Source organism: Hyla sarda, chromosome 8 (genome assembly GCF_029499605.1).
Source record: "Hyla sarda isolate aHylSar1 chromosome 8, aHylSar1.hap1, whole genome shotgun sequence".
Classification (NCBI taxonomy): domain Eukaryota; kingdom Metazoa; phylum Chordata; class Amphibia; order Anura; family Hylidae; genus Hyla; species Hyla sarda.
Genome location: NC_079196.1, coordinates 202,803,295 through 202,818,346, shown reverse-complemented (window position 1 = coordinate 202,818,346; position 15,052 = coordinate 202,803,295). Strand labels below are relative to the sequence as shown.

General features: G+C 38.2%; 1 protein-coding gene across 5 annotated transcripts in view; it reads left to right on the top strand.

The window, feature by feature from the left end:
* Positions 1–1,556: 1,556 nt before the first annotated feature.
* SCNN1G (sodium channel epithelial 1 subunit gamma) overlaps positions 1,557–15,052 on the top strand; it is a 40,104-nt gene continuing 26,608 nt past the window's right edge. The window contains exon 1 of one of the 5 annotated variants that reach the window (XM_056533960.1): positions 1,557–1,823. Coding sequence is in view for 1 of the 5 variants with exons in the window: in XM_056533959.1 (XP_056389934.1) it covers positions 10,797–10,903 (107 nt within the window). In the remaining 4 variants the exon portion in view is untranslated. Of the gene's footprint in view, positions 1,824–5,691; positions 5,801–10,678; positions 10,904–10,938; positions 11,087–15,052 lie in introns of those variants that run through there. The other 4 variants (XM_056533962.1, XM_056533959.1, XM_056533963.1 and 1 more) reach the window with 4 other exon arrangements.

Sequence of the window (15,052 nt, the reverse complement as noted above, 5' to 3'; positions counted from 1 at the left end):
CTGGCCGTTGATGGCCACAGGGACCGCCCCGATAGGTGTGTATTCGCCGTATAAGACGCACCAACTTCCCCCCCCCCCCCCACCCCCAGTTTTGGGGAAGAAAAAGTGTGTCTTATACGGCGAAAAATACGGTAAGTGTATTGTCAGTATAGAGGGAATCTAAAGGAAGCACCTCGTGCTCCTTCCAAAATTGGGGTCGAGATCCTGGGTCAGGTGGGGAAAGGCTACATTATCCCCACTGCTTCAGTTGAAATAGCTATGCCAGATCTATTCTTTATATGGATATTGACACGCCTTATATGTAGATGATGTTTTGACACGCCTTATATGTAGATGATGTTTTGACACGCCTTATATGTAGATGATGTTTTGACACGCCTTATATGTAGATGATGTTTTGACATGCCTTATATGTAGATGATGTTTTGACATGCCTTATATGTAGATGATGTTTTGACATGCCTTATATGTAGATGATGTTTTTACACGCCTTATATGTAGATGATGTTTTGACACGCCTTATATGTAGATGATGTTTTGACACGCCTTATATGTAGATGATGTTTTGACACGCCTTATATGTAGATGATGTTTTGACACGCCTTATATGTAGATGATGTTTTACAGCTATTGTGTAATGATCTATCCATCATTTATGTTTTCGAGTGGACAAGCCATAGTACACTAGAGCTATCTGTCTGTACTAGAGTTTTAGTTATGGGATCAGGCTGACTTAAAAATAAAAAAAGTTATACTCACCTGCCTTGTCTCCCACCACTGCTTTCTTGATGGTGATCAATTCATAGATATGAATAGGTCATTCTCATATTACCAGTACCGCTCTGACCTGTGGAGGCCTGGACTCTACAAGACCTCTGAAGGTGTCCTCTGGTATCTTGGTCAGGCAATCACTGGCCAAGAATAGACCATAAGGAGGGCTGTGCATGCAAGACATCCCAGAAATATTGAGGGGCGGATACATTTTCAGAGAGGAATGGTTCAAAATTCTTCCTCAAAATTGTGCAAACATTGCTGCTTCAGAAAATATTTGGTGGGAGTGCTGCCAAAGGGGATACATAGATTATTAAAGTCATGAGTTCCCTTTTTCTCCCTGCACTGTGGATGTTTACCCAATGTGCCCAATTAAAGATGTGGCACTGCTGTTTGTGTGTTAATAATTTAGATTGTGTTTGTTTATAATTGGGATTTTGAAAACAGTCAGAATATATTTTATTAGTAATGAATGTAGAAATCTAGGTGATGGAACTAAAATGTATATCAGGTGTCATTAGAAAAGATGTGACAGAGACACAAAAAGTTTTGATCAGACAGGATCTCAGCACTGATTAGTAGAAGGAGTGGGGAGAGGTGCCTGACTTCACTCCCTTACAGAGAACGCTGCTGCGGGAGAGTGAAGTGCATGACCCTGCACTTCTCCCCACTCCTTCTACTGATCACTGGGGGTCTCAGCACTAAAACTCCAGCTGATGAAAACTCTGTGGCATGTCAATAGTTTATTTTTATTTTTATGACAGACATTTTAATTTGTTCATTCTTCTATTAGCCACTAGAAGGCGCCGCAGGACTAAGATCAGCACTGTCCTATACATATGAGTGATATGTACTCAGGATACAAGAAACAGCAGTGATTGCAGAGATGGGATCAGCAGGTAGGCAGTACTAGCACCTGGAGCTGCCAAGAAAGAAGCCCAGTGATGCACAGCCGGAGCACATGGAAAATTCCCAGCACTGAGGATTAAATAAACCAAGCAGCCTCCACATCCCCTGTGCCTCCCGAAACACTAAGATCCTGGATTATACAGGTGAGACACATATAATGTATTCTCTATATACCACTGAGACAATGGATTATACAGGTGAGACACATATAATGTATTCTCTATATACCACTGACACTGGGACTATGGATTATACAGGTGAGACACATATAATGTATTCTCTATATACCACTGACACTGGGACTATGGATTATACAGGTGAGACACATATAATGTATTCTCTATATACCACTGACACTAAGACTATGGATTATACAGGTGAGACACATATAATGTATTCTCTATATACCACTGACACTGACACTATGGATTATACAGGTGAGACACATATAATGTATTCTCTATATACCACTGACACTGGGACTATGGATTATACAGGTGAGACACATATAATGTATTCTCTATATACCACTGACACTGACACTATGGATTATACAGGTGAGACACATATAATGTATTCTCTATATACCACTGACACTGACACTATGGATTATACAGGTGAGACACATATAATGTATTCTCTATATACCACTGACACTATGGATTATACAGATGAGACACATATAATGTATTCTCTATATACCACTGACACTGACACTATGGATTATACAGGTGAGACACATATAATGTATTCTCTATATACCACTGACACTGGGACTATGGATTATACAGGTGAGACACATATAATGTATTCTCTATATACCACTGACCCTGGGACTATGGATTATACAGGTGAGACACATATAATGTATTCTCTATGTACCACTGACACTGGGACTATGGATTATACAGGTGAGACACATATAATGTATTCTCTATATACCACTAACCCTGAGATCCCGGATTATACAGGTGAGACACATATAATGTATTCTCTATATACCACTTACACTGGGACTATGGATTATACAGGTGAGACACATATAATGTATTCTCTATATACCACTGACACTGAGACTATGGATTATACAGGTGAGACACATATAATGTATTCTCTATATACCACTGACACTGAGACTATGGATTATACAGGTGAGACACATATAATGTATTCTCTATATACCACTGACACAGAGACTATGGATTATACAGGTGAGACACATATAATGTATTCTCTATATACCACTGACACTGAGACTATGGATTATACAGGTGAGACACATATAATGTATTCTCTATATACCACTGACTCTGGGACTATGGATTATACAGGTGAGACACATATAATGTATTCTCTATATACCACTGACACTATGGATTATACAGGTGAGACACATATAATGTATTCTCTATATACCACTGACACTATGGCTTATACAGGTGAGACACATATAATGTATTCTCTATATACCACTGACACTGGGACTATGGATTATACAGGTGAGACACACATATAATGTATTCTCTATATACCACTGACACTGGGACTATGGATTATACAGGTGAGACACATATAATGTATTCTCTATATACCACTGACACTGACACTATGGATTATACAGGTGAGACACATATAATGTATTCTCTATATACCACTGACACTATGGATTATACAGATGAGACACATATAATGTATTCTCTATATACCACTGACACTGACACTATGGATTATACAGGTGAGATACATATAATGTATTCTCTATATACCACTGACACTGGGACTATGGATTATACAGGTGAGACACATATAATGTATTCTCTATATACCACTCACACTGACACTATGGATTATACAGGTGAGACACATATAATGTATTCTCTATATACCACTGACACTGGGACTATGGATTATACAGATGAGACACATATAATGTATTCTCTATATACCACTAACACTGGGACTATAGATTATACAGGTGAGACACATATAATGTATTCTCTATATACCACTGACACAGAGACTATGGATTATACAGGTGAGACACATATAATGTATTCTCTATATACCACTGACACTGACACTATGGATTATACAGGTGAGACACATATAATGGATTCTCTATATACCACTGACACTGGGACTATGGATTATACAGGTGAGACACATATAATGTATTCTCTATATACCACTGACACTGACACTATGGATTATACAGGTGAGACACATATAATGTATTCTCTATATACCACTGACACTGACACTATGGATTATACAGGTGAGACACATATAATGGATTCTCTATATACCACTGACACTGGGACTATGGATTATACAGGTGAGACACATATAATGTATTCTCTATATACCACTGACACTGACACTATGGATTATACAGGTGAGACACATATAATGTATTCTCTATATACCACTGACACTATGGATTATACAGGTGAGACACATATAATGTATTCTCTATATACCACTGACACTATGGATTATACAGGTGAGACACATATAATGTATTCTCTATATACCACTGACACTGGGACTATGGATTATACAGGTGAGACACATATAATATATTCTCTATATACCACTGACACTATGGATTATACAGATGAGACACATATAATGTATTCTCTATATACCACTGACACTGGGACTATGGATTATACAGGTGAGACACATATAATGTATTCTCTATATACCACTGACACTGGGACTATGGATTATACAGGTGAGACACATATAATGTATTCTCTATATACCACTGACACAGGGACTATGGATTATACAGGGGAGACACATATAATGTATTCTCTATATACCACTGACACTGGGACTATGGATTATACAGGTGAGACACATATAATGTATTCTCTATATACCACTGACACTGAGACTATGGATTATACAGGTGAGACACATATAATGTATTCTCTATATACCACTGACACTATGGCTTATACAGGTGAGACACATATAATGTATTCTCTATATACCACTGACACAGGGACTATGGATTATACAGGTGAGACACATATAATGTATTCTCTATATACCACTGACACTGACACTATGGATTATACAGGTGAGACACATATAATGTATTCTCTATATACCACTGACACTGAGACTATGGATTATACAGGTGAGACACATATAATGTATTCTCTATATACCACTGACACTGAGACTATGGATTATACAGGTGAGACACATATAATGTATTCTCTATATACCACTGACACTGAGACTATGGATTATACAGGTGAGACACATATAATGTATTCTCTATATACCACTGACACTGGGACTATGGATAATATCTATCTAGACAAAAACCAAAAATGATTTGCAGCACTATTTTCCAATCCCTTGATAAAGAAGCTGAAACATCGCTGCCTTGATACATGACACAAGAAATGTCGCACGTTTGTTTAGGAATCTGGAGCGCTGCACCATTCATTTTTGTGGATATCGATCTATTCAATCTATCTGTTTCATATTTATGTTTCTATCTATCTCATATCTATCATATATATATATATATATACATATATATATACATATATATATATATATATATACATATATATATATATATATATATATATATATATATATATCCTGTCTATCTATCTCATATCTATCTATCTCATCTCTCTATCTTTCTGTCTATCTCATATATATCTATCTACCGTATCTATCTTATATCTATGGGGAAGATTTATCAAAACCTGTGCAGAAGTAAAGTTGTCCAGTTGCCCATAGCAACCAATCAGATCGCTCCTTTAATTTTTCACAGGCCTTCCTAAAAATGAAAGAAGCGAGCTGATTGGTTGCTATAGGCAACTGGGCAAGTTTTACTTTGCACAGGTTTTGATAAATCTCCCCCTATGTATATATCATCTCCCAGGGAGCACTTGGTAGGTGTTCACACTGGTGGGGCTCTCTGTGGCGGCCATTGTTGCTGTGTTGCTTTGTCTGTGGGGTGGTGCGGCCCGGAGCTTGTGGCTTGGTCGGGCAGCAGTGGGGCTGCCTGGCCACTGGGTCATTCCCCCATTGGGCATGGGGTCTCGGAGGCAGTGGTCGCCACCCGGCGCTACCCCAGTGTCAGGTTAGGGACCCACTCTGACTAGGTGACCTTGACATGGCGAGTGGGCTTGTACTTTTTGATCAAAATGTATAATAACAACCTGTTAGTTTTTGAATTTATGCTGAGAAGCAAGTAGATCAAATTACAAATGGTGGATGTGCGGCTGTGTTTCTGTTTCTCTATTTTTGGTTTTCATCTATATCTCTATCGGGGGCTGTAACTAGAATTCATAGGGCCCTATACCAAAATAAGATAGGCCCCACCACCAGCAAGAGTAGCAAATAACTAAATGTATGAATAATAGGGCCATATATATGAGAACTCATATAGTAGTAGAATATAGAAGAGCAATGGAGCAGTTGCCCATAGCAACCAATCAGATTGTTTTTGAAGGCCTCTAAAAAATGAAAGCTGGAAACTGACTAGTTGCTATGGGCAACTACACCACTATCCCTCTGCACAAATTCTGAGCAATTCTGATCTATCTATCTATACCATATCTATCTCATATCTATCTATATATCTCATATCTATCTATCTCATATCTATCTATCTCATATCTATCTCATATCTATCTATCTCATATCTATCTATCTCATATCTATCTATCTCATATCTATCTATCTATCTCATATCTATCTCATATCTATCTCATATCTATCTATCTCATATCTATCTATCTCATATCTATCTCATATCTATCTATCTATCTCATATCTATCTATCTATCTCATATCTATCTATCTCATATCTATCTATCTCATATCTATCTATCTATCTATCTATCTATCTCATATCTATCTATTTATCTATCTAATATCTATCTATCTCATATCTATCGATCTCATATCTATCTCATATCTACTCATATCTATCTATCTCATATCTATCTCATATCTATCTATCTATCTCATATCTATCTATCTCATATCTATCTATCTATTTATCTATCTATCTATTTATCTATCTAATATCTATCTATCTCATATCTATCTATCTCATATCTATCTATCTCATATCTATCTATCTCATATCTATCTATCTCATATCTGTCTATCTATCTCATATCTATCTATCTCATATCTGTCTATCTCATATCTATCTATCTCATATCTATCTATCTCATATCTATCTATTTATCTATCTAATATCTATCTATCTCATATCTATCTATCTATCTATCTATCTAATATCTATCTATCTCATATTTATCTATCTATCTCATATCTATCTATCTATACCATATCTATCTCATATCTATCTATCTATCTCATATCTATCTATCTCATATCTACTCATATCTATCTATCTATCTCATATCTATCTCATATCTATCTATCTCATATCTATCTCATATCTATCTCATATCTATCTATCTATCTACCTATCTCATATCTATCTATCTCTTATCTATCTAATATCTATCTATCTCATATCTATCTATCTATCTATCTATCTATCTATCTCATATCTATCTAATATCTATCTATCTCATATCTATCTATCTCATATCTATCTATCTATCTATCTATCTATATATCTCATATCTATCTAATATCTATCTATCTCATATCTATCTATCTATCTATCTAATATCTATCTTTCTCTCTATCTAACATCTATCTCCTATCTATACTTATATCTATCTATCTATCTCATATCTATCTATCTCATATCTATCTAATATCTATCTATCTCATATCTATCTCATATCTATCTATCTATCTATCTATCTAATATCTATCTTTCTCTCTATCTAACATCTATCTCCTATCTATACTTATATCTATCTATCTATCTATCTATCTATCTCATATATATCTATCTATCTCATATCTATCTATTATCTATCTCAGATCTATCTATCTATCTATCTCATATCTATCTATATATGCAGAAAAGCAGCGGCACACCAATATCCAAGTGAAAAAAATGAGTGGCTTTTATTTCAACCAAACATCTACAGGAGCGACGTTTCGCCTGTCTCACACAGGCATTGTCAAGCTTGACAATGCCTGTGTGAGACAGGCGAAACGTCGCTCCTGTAGATGTTTGGTTGAAATAAAAGCCACTCATTTTTTTCACTTGGATATTGGTGTGCCGCTGCTTTTCTGCATAACTACTTTGGACCTGGGACCGGGTTACCCAGTGTGCACCCCTTTTCGCCATATGTGTGCTGCCTAAATTTTTTTTATTATTATCTATCTATCTATTTCATATCTACCTATCTATCTAATATCTATATTTATCCATCTATCTCATATCTATCTATCTATCTCATATCTATCTATCTATCTCATATCTATCTAATATCTATATCTATCCATCTATCTCATATCTATCTATCTATCTCATGTCTATCTCATATCTATCTATCTATCTCATATCTATCTATCTAATATCTATATCTATCTATCCATCTATCTCATATCTATCTATCTATCTATCTATCTCATGTCTATCTCATATCTATCTATTTCATATCTATCTATCTCATATCTATCTCATATCTATCTCATATCTATCTATCTCATATCTATCTCATATCTATCTATCTCCTATCTATCTATCTATCCCATATCTATCTATCTATCTCCTATCTATCTATCTATCTCCTATCTATCTATCTATCTATCCCATATCTATCTATCTATCTCATATCTATCTATCTATCCCATATCTATCTATCTATCTCATATCTATCTATCTATCCCATATCTATCTATCTCATATCTATTTATCTATCCCATATCTATCTACCTATCTATCTATCTCATATCTATCTATCTATCTATCTATCTCATATCTATCTACCTATCTCATACACTGCTCAAAAAAATAAAGGGAACACTTAAACAACACAATGTAACTCCAAGTCAATGACACTTCTGTGAAATCCCACTGTCCACTCAGGAAGAACACTGATTGACAATCAATTTCACATGCTGTTGTGCAAATGGAACAGACAACATATGGAAATTATAGGCAATGAGCAAGACACCACCAATAAAGGATTGATTCTGCAGGTGGTGACCACAGACCACTTCTCAGTTCCTATGCTTCCTGGCTAATGTTTTGGTCACTTTTGAATGCTGGCGGTGCTTTAACTCTAGTGGTAGCATGAGATGGAGTCTACAACCCACACAAGTGGCTCGGGTAGTGCAGCTCATCCAGGATGGCCCATCAATGTGAGCTGTGACAAGAAGGTTTGCTGTGTCTGTCAGCGTAGTGTCCAGAGCATGGAGGCGCTACCAGGAGACAGGCCAGTACATCAGGAGACATGGAGGAGGCCGTAGGAGGGCAACAACCCAGCAGCTCGACCGCTACCTCTGCCTTTGTGCAAGGAGGAGCAGGAGGAGCACTGCCAGAGCCCTGCAAAATGACCTCCAGCAGGCCCCAAATGTGCATGTGTCCATGAGGGTGGTATGAGGGCCCGACATCCACAGGTGGGGGTTGTGCTTACAGCCCAACACCGTGTAGGATGTTTTGCATTTGCCAGAGAACACCAAGATTGGCAAATTCGCCACTAGCGCCCTGTTCTCTTCACAGATGAAAGCAGGTTCACACTGATCACATGTGACAGACATGACAGAGTCTGGAGAACGTTCTGCTGCCTGCAACATCCTCCAGCATGACCGGTTTGGCAGTGGGTCAGTAATGGTGTGGGGTGGCATTTCTTTGGGGGGCCGCACAGCCCTCCATGTGCTTGCCAGAGGTAGCCTGACTGCCATTAGGTACCGAGATGAGATCCTCAGACCCCTTGTGAGACCATATGCTGGTGCGATTGGCCCTGGGTTCCTCCTATGCAAGATAATGCTAGACCTCATGTGGCTGGAGTGTGTCAGCAGTTCCTGCAAGAGGAAGGCATTGATGCTATGGACTGGCCGCCCTGTTCCCCAGACCTGAATCCGATTGAGCACATCTGGGACATCATGTCTCGCTCCATCCACCACAGACTGTCCAGGAGTTGGCGGATGCTTTAGTCCAGGTCTGGGAGGACATCCCTCAGGAGACCATCCACCACCTCATCAGGAGCATGCCCAGGCATTGTAGGGAGGTCATACGGGCACGTGGAGGCCACAACCACTACTGAGCCTCATTGTGACTTGTATTAAGGACATTACATAAAGTTGGATCAGCCTGTAGTGGGGTTTTCCACTGTGATTTTGAGTGTGACTCCATATCCAGACCTCCATGGGTTGATACATTTGATTTCCATTGATAATTTTTGTGTGATTTTGTTGTCAGCGCATTCAACTATGTAAAGAGGAAAGTATTTCATACGATTAGTTCATTCATTCAGATCTAGGATGTGTTATCTTAGAGTTCCCTTTATTTTTTTGAGCAGTGTATCTATCTATCTCTTATCTATCTATCTATCTATCTATCTCTTATCTATCTATCTATCTCATATCTATTTATCTATCTCATATCCATCTATCTATCTCATATCTATCTATCTCATATCTATCAACAGATAAGCAGCAGCAACACCGTTTTAAATTGCAAATAGTGTCCTTTATTCACACAACGTGAGGCGACGTTTCGGTTTGCTCACCAAACCATTGGTTTGGTGAGCAAACCGAAACGTCGCCTCACGTTGTGTGAATAAAGGACACTATTTGCACTTTAAAACGGTGTTGCTTCTGCTTATCTGTTTGTATCTATGTGGACCCCTGGACCTGGGATCTGGCTGACGGCACCCGTGCACTTTATTTGAGATGTGTGGCTTTCCTTGTGGTTTTTGTATCTATCTATCTATCTATCTATCTATCTATCTATCTATCCATCCATGTATATTGAGCACTTAGTGGATCTAATGTCATTTTGGGTGTCTAATTACATAATATAGAGTGCATTATATGGTTTTGTGTCATTTGTTGGGTCACGCAGTGTCACCTCAGATCTGATCTAGGGGTATGTTCACACTATTCGTCATCAGTGCGGTGTTCTTACACATGTTCATCCTATGAAATATCCTGGGGGATAATAGTGAGATCTTCCCAGGTCCTCCCCAATGTTCCCTCCTGTCCGGTATCATCACCGTCCTGGAATCTGGAGTCTCTTCTATATACAGGGATCTGATTTTATGGAGTTCACATCTGCAGCTCCATCAGTCTATGGGTAAGAATAGCTCCCATAGGCCAAACTGGCTCTACCTGTCAGGGAATCTAGAGCGTACTGCTTCAGACCAGACTTGGCTGGGTGCATAGACAAGAACATTCAGTTCATATTTGGACAATCTTTATGAGTGCAAAAGGTGAGATAGAGATCCGGCTCCAGTCAACATCCAGATCCCTCAGACAGGTGAGGTCTTCTATGCTTGGTGACCGTGACTACCCAACGTGTCCCCCAGGTACCCCTAAATAGAGCAGCTGGGGGTCTTATTAGCAAACTACTGAAGTGGTCTCCTATTGGTGTGTAATACAAATTGTGTATATTATATGCTTTTTGTAATATTTATCTTTGATTTGTAATTCTCAATTCGATCCCGGAATCTGGGATATGTGGAGCTATTTGGCAGAGCTCTATTAATGGTGGCTACAAGTTCTTTTCATTTCTCCATATGGTTATTGTTGGATCCCAGCATAATGGATAGAGAGTGATCACCAGCTCTACTGTGAGGGCTGCCAAACAACTCTGCACAACTCCGCGTATAGTTTATAAGTATGGCATGTTATGTACTGCAGGGGGGTGATTATTTAATTTGCCATTAATGTTTATCTAGATAGATATGAGATAGATAGATAGATAGATAGATATGAGAGAGAGATAGATATGAGATAGATAAATAGATATGAGATAGATAAATATGAGATAGATATGATAAAGATATATAGATATGAGATAGATAAATATGAGATATAGATAGCTATGAGATAGATAGATAGATAGATATGAGATAGATGGATATGAGATAGATAGATATGAGATAGATAGATATGAGATAGATAGATAGATATGAGATAGATAGATAGATATGAGATAGATAGATAGATATGAGATAGATGGATATGAGATAGATAGATATGAGATAGATAGATATGAGATAGATGGATATGAGATAGATGGATATGAGATAGATAGATATGAGATAGATGGATATGAGATAGATATGAGATAGATAGATATGAAATAGATAGATATGAGATATAGATAGATAGATTATTGGCAAATAGCGACATGGGCTAATAAAGCTCTGTTTTTTCTCTATATACCGTCCGCTGCTATTTGCCAAGTATTTCATTGTTCGAAGCGGTCTGCGACTGGGACCTCATTTCTAGCCTGCACCCTGGTTTACTCCATGCTACTCACTGAGGTTGTGCTGCCTACCTTGTGTGCTTTAGATAGATAGATAGATATGAGATAGATAGATAAATAAATAGATATGAGGGATAGATATGAAAGATATATATGAGAGATAGATAGATATGAGATATATAGATAGATATGAGATAGATAGATAGATATGAGATAGATAGATATGAGAGATAGATATGAAATATAGATATGAGAGAGATAGATAGATAGATATGAGATAGAAAGATAGATATGAGAGATAGATAGGTATGAGATAGATTGATATGAGATAGATAAATAGATATGAGATAGATAGATAGATAGATATGAGATAGATAGATATGAGAGAGATAGATAGATATGAGATATAGATAGATATGAGATAGATAAATAGATATGAGATAGAAAGATAGATAAAAATTGGAAATATCCGCAGCACACTGAATGATAAAATCCAAAAAAAGTTTGATTCCATCACAGTGAGGGTGTCCCTCCCTGGTCTTTTTCAAGCTCCTTTTTTTTTTTAGATAGATAGATATGGTAGATAGGTATGAGATAGATAGATTGATATGAGATAGATAAATAGATATGAGATATATAAATATATATATATATATATATATATATAAGAGATAGATAGATGTGAGATAGATAGATATGAGATAGATAGATAGATAGATATGAGATAGATAGATATGAGATAGATAGATAGAATTTATTATTATGATGGTAGTGTTGTTTTTCCAGAACCCCAAGCTGTTCTTGTAAATATAAATTGCCCATACTGTAGTCATGGACGGCTCACCCAGGCTTAGACTAGGACACTATCCTACAGCTTAGAGTATCTCTCGGACACTATCCTACAGCTTAGAGTATCTCTCGGACACTATCCTACAGCTTAGAGTATCTCTCGGACACTATCCTACAGCTTAGAGTATCTCTCGGACACTATCCTACAGCTTAGAGTATCTCTCGGACACTATCCTACAGCTTAGAGTATCTCTCGGACACTATCCTACAGCTTAGAGTATCTCTCGGACACTATCCTACAGCTTAGAGTATCTCTCGGACACTATCCTACAGCTTAGAGTATCTCTCGGACACTATCCTACAGCTTAGAGTATCTCTCGGACACTATCCTACAGCTTAGAGTATCTCTCGGACACTATCCTACAGCTTAGAGTATCTCTCGGGCACTATCCTACAGCTTAGAGTATCTCTCGGGCACTATCCTACAGCTTAGAGTATCTCTCGGACACTATCCTACAGCTTAGAGTATCTCTCGGACACTATCCTACAGCTTAGAGTATCTCTCGGACACTATCCTACAGCTTAGAGTATCTCTCGGACACTATCCTACAGCTTAGAGTATCTCTCGGACACTATCCTACAGCTTAGAGTATCTCTCGGACACTATCCTACAGCTTAGAGTATCTCTCGGACACTATCCTACAGCTTAGAGTATCTCTCGGACACTATCCTACAGCTTAGAGTATCTCTCGGACACTATCCTACAGCTTAGAGTATCTCTCGGACACTATCCTACAGCTTAGAGTATCTCTCGGACACTATCCTACAGCTTAGAGTATCTCTCGGACACTATCCTACAGCTTAGAGTATCTCTCGGACACTATCCTACAGCTTAGAGTATCTCTCGGACACTATCCTACAGCTTAGAGTATCTCTCGGACACTATCCTACAGCTTAGAGTATCTCTCGGACACTATCCTACAGCTTAGAGTATCTCTCGGACACTATCCTACAGCTTAGAGTATCTCTCGGACACTATCCTACAGCTTAGAGTATCTCTCGGACACTATCCTACAGCTTAGAGTATCTCTCGGACACTATCCTACAGCTTAGAGTATCTCTCGGACACTATCCTACAGCTTAGAGTATCTCTCGGACACTATCCTACAGCTTAGAGTATCTCTCGGACACTATCCTACAGCTTAGAGTATCTCTCGGGCACTATCCTACAGCTTAGAGTATCTCTCGGACACTATCCTACAGCTTAGAGTATCTCTCGGACACTATCCTACAGCTTAGAGTATCTCTCGGACACTATCCTACAGCTTAGAGTATCTCTCGGACACTATCCTACAGCTTAGAGTATCTCTCGGACACTATCCTACAGCTTAGAGTATCTCTCGGGCACTATCCTACAGCTTAGAGTATCTCTCGGACACTATCCTACAGCTTAGAGTATCTCTCGGACACTATCCTACAGCTTAGAGTATCTCTCGGACACTATCCTACAGCTTAGAGTATCTCTCGGACACTATCCTACAGCTTAGAGTATCTCTCGGACACTATCCTACAGCTTAGAGTATCTCTCGGACACTATCCTACAGCTTAGAGTATCTCTCGGACACTATCCTACAGCTTAGAGTATCTCTCGGACACTATCCTACAGCTTAGAGTATCTCTCGGACACTATCCTACAGCTTAGAGTATCTCTCGGACACTATCCTACAGCTTAGAGTATCTCTCGGACACTATCCTACAGCTTAGAGTATCTCTCGGACACTATCCTACAGCTTAGAGTATCTCTCGGACACTATCCTACAGCTTAGAGTATCTCTCGGACACTATCCTACCGCTTATGATAACTGTGGGCACCATCCTACAACATACATAGCCTAATGTGTATACCAACAGATAACCCGACATCTTAGACATCTTGTGGGGATTCTATTGCACCATTCAGGCAATATAACTAACATTGAGCCAGGTTACATTGAATGATATTCTGTTCAGTATGTATGATACGCCTTGCACATATTTGTATTGGGAATAAAATAGTTTCCTGTAAAAGTATGTTGTAGAAGTATGCGCTATCAATTTCTAAGAACGATAAGCTTGTGTGCTACAATGTTACATCATGTTAGGAAGATGAAGTCATTCCAATCATCTACAATCCACAAAGCTGGCACATTCCTCAGACACAATGTAACTCTCCAATATAAACAG